This window comes from Hydra vulgaris, chromosome 01, assembly GCF_038396675.1.
Source record: "Hydra vulgaris chromosome 01, alternate assembly HydraT2T_AEP".
NCBI lineage: Eukaryota > Metazoa > Cnidaria > Hydrozoa > Anthoathecata > Hydridae > Hydra > Hydra vulgaris.
Genome location: NC_088920.1, coordinates 55,186,038 through 55,199,899, shown reverse-complemented (window position 1 = coordinate 55,199,899; position 13,862 = coordinate 55,186,038). Strand labels below are relative to the sequence as shown.

The window sequence follows — 13,862 nt, the reverse complement described above, 5'->3', positions numbered from 1 at the left end:
TTCTGCCAAAAATTTGTAAAGCAGATATTTAAACGATGGTTTGTTGTTGTCTAATTTTCTATTTCCGTTTAAAACAAATGCAGAATTGTGTAATGAGAAACTTTTTATTTTTTGGGGCGCCACTTGAACGGCTTAGGGGGCGAAGGGGAGGCAGAATGCCCCTCACGCGCTATGCTGAATCCGCCACTGACTACATTAAGAGCTCTAAACCTGATAGACAAAAAATATATCAAAATGCTGAGTGTATTACAATTTAAATGGAAATTGTATGATATATCTTTAAAAGTATACATTGTATTACAATTTAAAATAATTTGATAACATTTCACTTCTAGTACAACTAATTTATAAATTGTAAAAACGTTTGTTACCAGTTAATAAAATCTCTGTTTCCTTTGTTTATCTTTGATTTTTGTTCTCTTTGAAAATAAACCCAACAGATATTTAATTTATTTTTTTTAAATAAAACTCCTCATTTCTGACTTTATTTAAAAATGCACTTCAAATTAATAAAATTACTCGGACTCTGCGGGTTTTGCAAACGAACTCCTCAAATCATTTAAACACGTTATAAAAAAATGTTTAAAATGTTATTAAAATACAGTAATGACTTGCTAATATACAAGCTCCGGTGGCACAGTCGGTTAGCGCGTCGTACTTATAAGTCAGTATCGACATAGAAATGCGAAGGTCGAGAGTTCGAACCTCTCCCGGAGCAAGTTTTTGTAACCTGTTTCATCGTTTTTTAAATTTTTTGATCGTGTCTTTTTCAATTCATTCAAAAAATTTTTTTATAAATGACATTCCAACTAATTCAGGCGAACTAAGGACAGCACTTAATAGCCTAAAAGCGTTTTATCTGAAATATCAAAAAATCTTGTGAGCGCCCATGAAAGACAGGATTATCAGGACAAGATGATCTTCACCCATTTTTGTTTGAATCTGCTCGCTTGCCACTCTATATCTTTAAAAACATTTCAGAGGATTTTTTTAATACTTAAGTTTTGAAACTTTAATTCATTGTGCTAACTCTAAAATTTTGTATGTTCATGCTTATTTCAACTAAGAATGTTTTGCAAAAAATCTCGGTGATTTCTGCCTGGAAACAAATATACCCCTTAAATAAGGCCCCTAATTTTGAGGATATTTCTTTATTTTAAACGTATTACATTTTTTCTAAAATTTAATACGTTCAAAAATAAGGATCTCTAAGATTTATAAGGTAGTCCGGGTCTATTCTGAACGCGGGTCTAATCCAAACAGTTTATTTTTTTGACCTATATTTGGTGTTATTAAACAATTAAGTATCAAGTTCTTCTTAAACTTGTTCCATATAACACTCGTGTAATTATAATTGCATTGTATAACTAAATGTAATTATACAATACATGATATTTATCCTTTCGAAAACACGATGATTTCGGAAAATATTTCCATTTTGCCAACGTTTAAGATATTTTTGAATGTTTTAACTTTTAAAAATTAACCCATTTATTTATTATGCTTTTACAAAGTATGCATTCAGTAATTTTACGTAAGTTTACAAAATATGCATTTAGTCATTTTAAATATCTAAAAGAAATTTCTTAAGCGGGAATCATTGTGTCATCATTTGAATGTGCATTTGATTTTGGTTGGCCACTAAATCAAAAAAATACGAAAGCAACAATCACGCAATATGTGAATATTTTCCTGGGATAGTAACGTTTTACTAAGCTTTGAAAAAATATGGGTTTTGCAAATATCTAAAATAAGTTTTTAACAGTTTTAACAGCTAAATCTCTTTCTGAGAAAAATGTAAAAAACTTTTTTTTGAAACCGTTAAAAGAGTATATGATAAGCATAGTTTGACCGATGTTACAATCTGATAAGTCTGAGTATTTTATCAGCAAAGAAAATAAAAGTTTTCGCGAGGGGGCGTATATTTCACTCCCAACTGAAATGGTTAGGGCAAAACTATGTTCAGCCATAAGTAAAATTCAAGAACAACTCGGTAACAGTACAACATCCAGTAATTAATCGCACAAATCAGTTTCTTTGTCTTACTCAACGAACACTTCGTAAATTAAAAAAAGATAATAAAAAAAACACACACACAACAGTATTTATACTTCTGATGCTATACCACCTCGATTATACGACTGCATTAAAGCTCATAAAGGTGATAAAGATTAACCAGTGCGAACTTAGTCTTAACTATAGTCTTAACTATTGGTACACCCACACATAATTTATCGCAGCATTTTGTTCAACTTATGCGACGCTTAATTTTTTTATTTTTAACATCTCAAAATTTATTTTAATAAAAACCAATGCAGAGTAAAAAATTCATCATTTTTGTTCTAAAAGAAAAAGAACCGACAATTGAAGAAAATTAGGTTCAGGTATGATTTGACGTTATAATTTTGTATCCGTCAGCACCACTCGATAAAGCAATTTTAGCAATTATTGACATTTTAAATAATGATAAAAATGATCTTCAGTTGCGTACTAAATTAACTTTAACTGACATTCATAAATTAATCGAAATTTGTCTACGTAAATACCATTTTTTGAGGGAAAACAAAACCTGTATCTTAAAAACTCTAGTCCGATTGTCAATAATGGTGGTTGTTTCAGAAGCTTACTTACAACATATTGAATATGATGCAGTTCAATAAGCATTAACCATTAATGTTGCACCAATAACATTTAAACGATATGTTGATGCCATGCAAGCTTTTCTAACTCTGAACGGTTTTTGACACTTTTAAATTCTCAAGACAATTCTTCAATTGTCAAGTTCATTCTCAAATTTAATACACATGCTAATACCAAAATAATCAATGTCAACTTAATTTTTTAGATATCTGCATTTCAACAAATCATATAACTCACAAATATAACTTTTCTATATACCGCAAGAATGCAGTAACGAATGTACTTGTAATACCGCAATCGTGTATATCACCATATATTGCAATTGAGATATTTAAAAGTTTTCTTGCCATTGCTTATAAATTATGCACTTATTAAATTATGCACTTGTGATTATATAGAAAAAGATTGAGTTCCTAATTTATATTTTTAAGGAAAATGGATATTTTTGGCAACAACTTCTAGACATTGTAAAACATTACAAACCATCCTAACCAAAAAATTGAAATAAAGAAAATTAATTGAAATAATCTTTAAACACTTTTACTCATCCCAAATAATTATAGTAGAAAAATCAGGGAGATAATTAAAAAAGTCAGATGGCAATGTTACTACCCAAAAAATAAAATTCTAAACAGGGATAATGGCAACCTAGTGATGGCTCACCATTGGAAATTTTTTTTGTTAAATATCAAAAACCTTTATAATATAGCAGCAATGTTATCATTATTCTGAATAACGAATTTTTGTAACGTATTTTAGTTTGAATAGCTCTAACTAAAGACTGTCCGGAAAAAGAATGACCCATGGGATTTTTGGGACCCATGGGATTTTTGGGACCCATGGGATTTTCGAAATATTTCAAGAACCACTAAATAAAATTAAAATTTTTTTTTTGTTTGAAAGCAAATTTATTCCTTTTACAAATAATAAAACTACAGTTTTAAAAAAATTGATAGTATACAAAGAAAATGTATTTGTAAGATAAAGTAAGAAAGTTCATTTTGGACGTGTGGCCTAAAAATTGTCATGTTTTAATTAACTTGCTTCCAAAAAAGTTTAAAGTTCAAAGAAAATGTGTCAGTTGTATTAATAAATGAAAGTAAAAAATGTAAAATTATGATATAAATTCAGATAATACCAGTAACTAAGGAGGACTTCGCCCCGGGCCCAAAGAAAAAAGTCTTTTAGGCCACCAAAAAAAACAAAATGGAGCAGATAAAAAAAGGCCTTTTTAAATATAAGTAGTAGTATTTTTAATTTTTATTGTAATTAGTCAACTATTTTATTAACTTGGCCATTATCACATTTGCTACGCCACTGGTAAAAAAAATTAAAAATAAAGTTTTCAATTAATTTAAAAAGGTTTTTTCAATTAATAAAAAAGCACTACTTTGCTTTGTATGTTTATTGGCAATTCCTGCACGTATTGTTGACCATAGTAGAACAGCAAGATCCACAGAACCAATCGTCACAGGATTTGCAACGCATCCATATTTGTCGTGGAGCTGTTATGTATCTCCAAAAAAAATGTCACAAGCTTAATGTTTTTTAGAACTCAAAGAACCGTCAGTTAATTTTGAAATTATGTACAAATTTGCTATTTAAATAAAATACCATGGTGTGATTCCATCATAAAAATGTCAAAATTTACTGGTAAATTTACAGGTCAAGTTACCGGTAATTTTTACATTTGCAACCCTTATCAACATTTCACAATATTACTGCTAATTGCCATCTTCGTTGTTTATCCGTGAATGACCGAAGTTAGAGTATTTCAAAATATCACTAATTTTTATAAAAAAAGTAGTTAATTTACAAAAATTAATAAATTTTTTTTTGTAATTAAAATTAATTTGGTGATTCTTAATAATACAAAGATTAAATATGATCATTTATTTTAATACCTTGCTTATTTTAGATTTTAATAGTATGCACTTTTTCAAACTGTTGTTTTGCTAAATAATCATTTCAGCAGATTGCATTTAAACGTTATTGTTTTTTTATAAATTCATATTTACAAACTAATTACAAATATTATTTGAGAAAAAATAGTTTGTAAAATTTGAGTTTTGCATGTTTTTTTAATAATTTTCCTAAATGTCCGAAATTACATGTTGGCCGAATTTAAGCGATTTTACGGTATTTAACTTTATTTTTTTTTTTTAATATTCTATTTTTTTATTAAAAAAAAAAATTCAAAATAATTGTTTTACTTAAAACAAATTTTGGATTTCCCTTTTGACAAACACCTTGAGTAAAATTTTTCTCAAGTTTCATTGTTTAACTATCATCAGGAGGCAAATACAATTAATAACAACAAGTAAACATTAAAATATGTTAGTGGACATCCCCAATTTTATTACATAAGACTGTTTATCTTTTTAATAACTCACACTTTGAATCATAAATAAGGAAACAAAGTGCTGCAAATATAAAAAACTTAATTCGGACTTTCCTTTTGACATACACCCTGCCCAATTTGAGTTTACTTTAGATTACTAGAATTTTTTGCTTATTTCATGTCGCTTAATTCACGAGTTTAGGAAGCATTCCAAAGAAAAAGCGAATCGAAATAGTTATGAACTTACAATTTTTGATTTAGAGCCTTTAAAAACTTAAAATTAAATAATAAATAAATTAAAAAATTATTGTATATCAACAATTTTTTTAGTCATTGCTGAAAATAATTCTTTAGTGAATGATTTACTGAACTATACTTATATGCAGATTTTTATTTCAATTGCCTTTACAATCTGTTTTTTGTAATAATAATAATAGTTTTGTCATCGTCGGTATCACAAAATCCTTTGGAAAGGAAGGAAAGAAAGGAAGATAGAGTAATACTAGAAGAAGCTGCTTTTAATTGCAATGATAAAAACTAGTTTTTGTCTTTTGGTGTTCTTGGAAAATCAATCATTTGTGAAAAAAAACTAATACATCTAATCCAGCTTTTGGACTCATTAAGTAAAGTTGTTATATATTTGTTATAAGTAATCCTTTTTGAGAATTATGAGTCTTATCTAATTATTTGTCGTGAAATTTTTCTACACAATAATTATGTTTTATTTGTGCTGAAAAAAAAACATTAGACAAAGCTTTTAACTGACGTGGACAGATTACTTTTTTAAGTTTGTTTAATGGTGCTTTCAGTGCAAAAAGAATTCTTTTTTTATATCAAACACATCACAAAATAAGCTGATAATTCGTTGCAGGTAAGAAATAACAGACAACTCAACAGAAAAATCAAAACATCAGACAGTTCAAATTTCTTTAGTTATGAGGTTTGTTTATTCTTACTTGAGTTAGTAAATGTTAAAAGAGCGGAAGTCCAACAATGTAAACTTTCGTGACACTAAAAAAAATTGCACTAACCCTTTTTGGTAATTTTGAATAACTTTTTTTTCAGAGGAAACAATATTTTTTTATATTCATTTTTAAAGAACTTATAAATTACACACAAGAAAATGAGGTTACGCTTGGTCAGTTATCTGCAGCGCAGAATGTATTATTTTTCCTGCAGTTTTTTGTCTTGAAAAAATGTCTTATATCAATAGAATATATAATTGAGCAATCTCTACTACTGCTTCTTCACTACTGAAGTTAATAATAGATTTTGATTTTGTTGTCGCATTGTGTATAACAAGAAATTTTTTTGATATAATTTTTCAAATTACGGGGTAGTTGCAGGCAAGAAGGAGTGATGCCTTTTATTGGTTTGATTTATGTATATATGTATATATATATATATATATATATATATATATATATATATATATATATATATATATATATATATATATATATATATATATATATATATATATATATATATATATATATATATATATAACTACTTAGTTAAAGCGATACAACCTTATATCTTAAATAAAGATAAAACACGTTTGAAAAATTCTTTTGATTTTATTAGCAAAGCAAACTCATGGAATGTTGACAAAAACGAAGTTCAAGTTTCATTCGATGTAATAAACATGTATCCATCAATTCCACTTAAAGATGCTACTTTAATTCTTATAGATCAATTAAATAAAGATGATTCCTACAGATGTTCTACCAAGCTTACTATATCAGAAACAAAAAACACTTATAGAGCTTTATTTACATCGCTGCTATTTTTTGTGAAACAACGAGATCCAAAAATTGGAAAATTCCGGTCCTATTGGTCTTTCATTCATGGTTGTATTGGCAGAATCTTTTCTACAACACCACGAAGAAAACGCTTTCAAAATTGCAATAACATTAAATCCTCCTCTCGACTTAAAATCCTATCTAAGATACGTCGATGATAGCCGTGCTAGATTTTCAAACATCCAAGAAGCAGAAATATTCAAAATAATCTTAAATAAACAACACCCTGCAATACAATACACAATTGAGACAGAAAGCCATAACAAAACTCTTAATTTCTTAGATATAACAATAATAAATAGCAGCAAAGGTAAGTATGAGTTTAAAGTCTACAGAAAAGAAGCCATTACAAATATTTAAATAAAACCGCACTTCAATCATGACACCATAATTTTATGCGCAATATTCAAAGGTTATGTTCACAGGGCATACTCCATATGCAGAGTTACACATTTAAAGAACGAAATAAACTTTCTTATTCAAGTTTTTATTGAAAATGAGTACATCGAAAACCAACTAAAAAGTATTGCAAATCAAATTAGGAAAAAACGGTCCGTAAAGAACAATAGAATTCAATCCAAGAACAATGCTCTCCCAACAGTATCATTACCATGGATACCTTCACTATCGCCAAAGTTAAGGAAAATAGTTAGAAAAGTTGGATATAGAGTAGTTTTTAAATCAAATCCTAATTTAAGAACAATACTAACATGTAAAAACAAATCTAGATTTCCCCAAAATAGCCAACCTGGAACATATTTAGTTGAATGCAATTGCTCAAAAAAATATGTAGGAGAAACAAAGTTACAAATTAGAACAAGAACTCAACAACACCAAAAAAGTTTAAACGATGGCAAACATTATCAATCAGCAATTGTCACACATAGCAAGTTTTGCTCTGAAAAAATAAATTGGGAGAAAACTAAAACTCTTAAAGTAGAAATAAAAAAACTCGACCGTAAAGTTAATATAACTTTAAATTAATATAACATACACTCTTATACACGATGTCTACACTCAAATTATATATATATATATATATATATATATATATATATATATATATATATATATATATATATATATATATATATATATATATATATATCGGTGGCAACAAATTATTTATGATATATATATAATTAATGATCGATAGTTTCTTTTTTATTTGAGTTTATTTTAGTTTAATTAAGTTAACTTTAGTTTTCGTCTGTAACTTTCGTGCAATTTTTTTATTTTGTTGAGACACTTTTATTTTGAACTTTTTTTAATGAGTTTTAATCTTTTAAAGTGAAAAAATGCAAACAGTAAAGTTACTAAGTAGCGACAATGAAGTATTTGAAGTTGATGTTGAGATTGCTAAAGCATCAATGATAATCGGGACAATGGGTAGCGATGATGATGAACCTTTCCCATTACTAAATGTTAATGCAGCTATCTTGAGAAAAGTTATTGACTGGGCTACTCATCACAAAGATGACCCGCCACCACCAGAAGATGATGAAAAACGTACTGATGATATTGACCCTTGGGATCAAGAGTTTTTAAAAGTTGATCAAGGTACATTGTTTGAATTAATTCTTGCAGCAAACTATCTGGATATTAAAGGATTGTTGGATGTGACTTGCAAAACTGTTGCTAAAATGATTAAAGGTAAGACATCCGAAGAAATTCGAAAGCTGTTCAATATAAAAACTGATTTTACACCAGAAATAGAAGAATAAGTTCGAAAATAAAATAAATGGCGCGAAAAAAAGTAACATTTTAAAAAGAAATTAATTTTAGTTATTTTTAAAGTTTCATTGATTAAAGAGTCTTAGGCTTGAGAGTTTTATATGCGGTAGTGGTGTAGTGGTACAGCGCTCGCTTCATTAGCGAGAGGTTCCGAGTTCGATCCCCACCACGTCCCTGGTAGTACCGCGCTCAACTTGTTTCTCCGCGCAGCGGCCTTGTTCGTCAAGGTTCGTGTTTCGGAGTTAAAGAGTTGAGAGAGGGTTATAACCACAATTTAGTAGCCTCCTCGTCTGTAGTGGCCTTCTGGGCCTTGGGGAGGTGAATTAACACAAAAAAAAAAAGAAAAAAAAAAAGCTTACAAATTGAAGTTTAGACGCAGAAAAACATTTCTGATCGAAAGTCTTTTACATTATAATTGGATAAGCTTCATAATGATATTTTTGATATTCTTTATAAGTGTTTAAGTATAAAAAAATACTTTTAAATATTATTGTTAAGCAAATTCTTAATTTTTCATATAAATACTTTTTTTGCTTTTAAATAGTTAATAAGTTTCATTCGCCATATGCTTTCTTATCGCTTGTTATATAACTTGTATTATGTTATATTACTGTTTATAGTTTATTTATGCATAATATAAGATAATAACTGTACTTTAGTTTTATGTAAACCATCTTATTAATATGGCAGTTTATTAATAATATATGTTTATATTTACACTGCTGCATTTATATAAATGTTATTAATACTATTTTTTTAAATATTATTATTATTTATTTTTGTTATTATTGTTATTCATTTTGAATCGTGCAAAAATAATTTTAAATAATGGTTAACTAAGTTCAAAGAACATAACAGTAATACTATCTTAGTACTTATAGCAAAAAAAACTTTTCTAAACATATATGCAACTTTTAGTCTCTTTCACACATTATTGTCTCAGGTTGGCGATTTTTTGTCCATCTTGTTTCTATGTTAATATAGTGAAACCTTTGTGTTAAAAATCTTGTGCCAATTTGATTCTGACCAAAAATAGTTTAAAGTTGACAATTAATTGCTAACCTTGTTTTTTTGATCTTGTGTTTTGTTTTGAAAATTGGGTTTCTAGAAATTTGAATAGATATGCAGGAGATTTGGTATTTAAAGTCTTATTTGTAATAACAGGTATTTTATAAATTATGTCACAAGCAATTGTGTTAGATGCTTTTATGGTGAGACATTGACGTACGTGGTGAAGAGCCCAAATATGGTAGTTTCATCAATTAGCAGGATGTGATCAGTTATATCAAACGGTGCAAAGATGTCTAGAGGGAGGACAACGGTGGTTATGGCATCATCAATGTTTAACAGGATGTAATTGCATATTTTGAAATTAAGTAAACAGATGAAGTCACATTGAGAAGTAGCCGAAATAAAGAAAGCTTCTCAAGAACTTTTAATATTGTATTGAGGTTTGATATGGGGCGCAGATCAGTGAGTTTAAATACTATTTTTCCTGATTGTTTGGTAAACGGTGTAACTTGAGCAACCTTAAATGAGACTGAGGAAATTCCAGAATTGAATGAGAGTTTGGTGAGGTTAGCTATGATTGGACTAAGTAATTCTGAACATGATTTAAGAATGTTTGTTGAAATAATATTGAGTGGCAATGTCTTAGGCTTGAGAGTTTTGAGAACATGCGAAACATCGAGTGAATGTACCAAATGTTGCATAAATATCTAAAGGGGTAGTTATAGGATTATTCGAATGAAGTATTTCTTTAACAACAATCCATGCTTCTTATTGATTACCATGTGCTGTGTTAAGTTTTTCTTTATGATAATTACCTGGGTTAGAGAGTTATTTTATATGCCTCTCGACTAAAATATTATTTAAGATTATTAGACAAAAAATAAAAAAAGATAATTTCTATTGATAATAATATTTTTTATTTGTGTGTGCGTGTGCGTGTGTGTGTGTGTATGTGTGTGTGTGTGTGTGTGTGTGTGTGTGTGTGTGTGTGTGTGTGTGTGTGTGTGTGTACATATATATATATATATATATATATATATATATATATATATATATATATATATATATATATATATATATATATATATACAGTGGTGGCTCAAAAAATTAGAGCCACCTCGAAATTTAGACAATATTTGAGTTTCGACTGTGAAATTAATTAAAATACATACGGATGTCCAGTTTTTGTCATTTCGCATTGTTAATTACTTTGTTTTGAACACATTTTTACAATGACAACACTATTGAGCTGTTTAGAGTGAAGTTAGTTGCATTATTGCAGAAGATGTCATATTTTAGCACGTATTGTACTGGGCGATAGTTGTGTTTCTGGCGGTTTTTATTTGTTGATTTTATATTTTTACACCAAAATTTGTTTATTTTACTATTCAACACTTATTATATATTTTATTTACAAGTAAGTTATCATTATTTTATAACTTTTTTATCATATTTAGGTAAATTTTGCTATTTTTTAAAATAATTGGTGTTTTTAAGGTATGGGCAAAGAGAAAGATATTTCTCCCACAAAACTAGGGCATATTCAAGGATATTTGTCGAGTGGAAATTATTCCAACAGGCAAATTGCCAAGTGTGTGAATGTTTCCAGAGCAACAGTCGATAGGATTAAAAGAAAACTGGACAATAATCAATCACTAAAATTGAATAAAAGAAAAAATTGTGGACGAAATCGAATTACAACGCCTCGCACCGAAAGAAAAATAAGGGATATTGTGATAGAAAACAGGAGAAAATCGAAAAAAGTGCTTAAGGAAATCATAAACAATGAAAGTATAACAACATCCCTTGCAACACTTCGGAGAAGAATGGCGGAGCAGGGGTTTAAGGCCTGTAGACCAGCCAAAAAATCAAGGCTCACCCAGGCAATGAAGGATAAACGTCTCCAATGGGCTAAAAATCATCGCCATTTTACCACTGATGATTGGGAAAGAGTAAGTACTCAGTTTCTCTTCATAAACACATTAAAATTTAAACAAATACCATATTAAAAAAAAAGAATATAAGTATTTCATCAAAAATATTAACCCAATTTTAAAAATTTTAGGTTTGCTTCTCAGATGAATCCATATTGGAAATTCTAATGGATAAAACTAATTTCGTCCGAAGAAGGACAGGTGAAATGTTCAATGAAGATTGTCTTGTGGAGAGGGTGAAGCACCCGCTAAAAATTATGGTCTGGTCAGTAATTAGTAGCCAGGGTACTGGAAGGTTATACATTGTAAAAAATACAATGCGGCAGGACCAGTACATCCAAGTCTTGAAGGAAAGAATGATTCCTCAAGCGATGGAGTGGTATCCGAATGGGAACTTTACCTTCCAGCACGACTCTGCTCCATGCCATAAGGCAAAAACTGTAACAAAGTTTTTAGAGACTGAAAAAATCCATGTATTACCCTGGCCAGGAAACTCGCCCAACCTAAATCCCATAGAAAATTTATGGGAATTGTTAAAGAGGGATATAAGTAAAAATCTTATAACAAATAAAAGAGTTTTGATTGAAAAATTAATAAATGTTTGACACCAAAGCGAGGAAATAAAAAAAAATTGTCAAAACCTCATCAAAAGTATGACCAGAAGAGTTGAAGCCGTAATTGCTGCAAAAGGTGGCCACACTAAGTATTAGTGATTTTGTGTACAATATTTTGTATATCTTATTTATTTTTCCTAAATATACGTTACACTTCTATATTTTTGTCATTTACTATTATTTATATCCTATATTCCCAAAATAAATGTCAATGGGTATGGATGGATATAAATTGACTATATCAAAAGAAACTTGAACTTCGTTAGGATCTATTATCCATTGCTTAGCTTCATTAACAAAACTATTAGAATTCATAAGTCTACTTTTATTTTTGTTCAGAGTCGGTTGAATAATTTTAACAAGATAATCAAATGTTCCATAAGGTGGTGTGTTCATGCGGTTCGATATACATTGGTGAAACTAAAAAGAAGGTGAAATCGAGATGTATTGAACACCAGAAAAACAGCTTAAAAGAAAAATAGTCCAGTTCGGGTGCAACTGAACATTCCAAAACATGCCATGGTAAGTTTGATTGGTTGCACCCCAAAACATTATCTGTAGCCCCAGAATATCGAACTCGGAAAATCAGAGAGTCACTCGAAATAAGCAAAGCTAGGGTTCGACAGGAGTTGAGAAATGGTGATGTGGTTCTCAATCGCGATGACGGTGATAACGTGACAACTAAAACCTGGGGGCCATTTTTTAATAAAATCTGCTGACGTCAGTTATTTGAGAAATTTTTTGTATTATATTTTGGCTTTTTAGTGTTATCTTTTTAACGGTTTGTTTTTACTATAACGATTTCTTTGTAACTGTTTTATTTATTATACCTGATGACGCTGATCACGATAGATCAGCGAAATATCGAAATAGTTATATATTATTAAAAAATATATTTTTTAAAAAAAAAGTTTATATTAGGGTGGTGCTAACTCTTTTTGAAAATGTCTGCAGATACCTCTTAAATGTGTTTTAAATATACAAATAATACCAGATTTAAAAAAATTTTTTGATGGAAAAATATTTTGAAGGGTGTCACAAGACCGTTAAACATCAAACAGATCCTAATATTATCAAAAAATAAGTTCTTTAAAAGTATGTCATGTTGGGTCTAAAAAAAAGCAAAATTATATAAAAATGTTGAAAATAGGAACTATTTTATAAATAAATTATCATTTTAGATTTTAATAAATAGAAAATGATATTTTTTAACTTAAAACAAAAAAAGGGATTTCAACAAGATTTTTTTGACTATAATTTTTTTTTCAATTTTATTTTAATAAAATAATGATTACTTTTGAAACTTTTATATAATTTCGCTTCGTTTGAGACCCAACATGACATACTTTTAGAAAAATTTTTTTTCTTATAATACTAGGAACTTGTTTGATGTTTAAGGGTCTGTGGCACCCCTAAAAATATTTTTTATTCAAAAAAATTTTAAATCCAGTATTATTCTATTATATTGAACACATTTAGGAGGTATCAGAAGACATTTTCAAAAAAAGTTGCTTTTAGCACCACCCTAATATATATATATATATATATATATATATATATATATATATATATATATATATATATATATATGTATATATATATAAACCTATATATATACGTTTATTGCTATTTAATCCAAAGAATACTTTTCTTGCCACAATGTGAAAAATGCATATTGAAAAATGCGTGATTATCAAGTGATTAACAAAACAGCACGCTATGTAAATAAACGCTAAACCCGTAATAGCACAAGTTTTGTCGTAATAGCACAAATTTTGTTATG

At 28.6% G+C, this 13,862-nt stretch overlaps 1 protein-coding gene and 1 non-coding gene across 2 annotated transcripts; both read left to right on the top strand.

Moving 5' to 3' along the window:
- Positions 1–625: 625 nt before the first annotated feature.
- trnai-uau (transfer RNA isoleucine (anticodon UAU)) lies at positions 626–718 on the top strand. Its single transcript is given in 2 exon segments — positions 626–663; positions 683–718. It is a non-coding gene; the product is annotated as a tRNA-Ile (tRNA).
- Positions 719–8,067: 7,349 nt separating this feature from the next.
- Positions 8,068–8,574, top strand: LOC136074903 (S-phase kinase-associated protein 1-like). The gene has a single exon (XM_065787117.1). The coding sequence runs from the start codon at positions 8,085–8,087 to the stop codon at positions 8,508–8,510; it is 426 nt and encodes a 141-aa protein (XP_065643189.1). The 5' UTR covers positions 8,068–8,084; the 3' UTR covers positions 8,511–8,574.
- The last annotated feature ends 5,288 nt before the right edge of the window (positions 8,575–13,862 follow it).

Coding starts and splice junctions, on each gene's coding strand:
- LOC136074903 (XM_065787117.1), top strand. CDS start 8,085: ATGCAAACAGTAAAGTTACTAAGTAGCGACAATGAAGTATTTGAAGTT.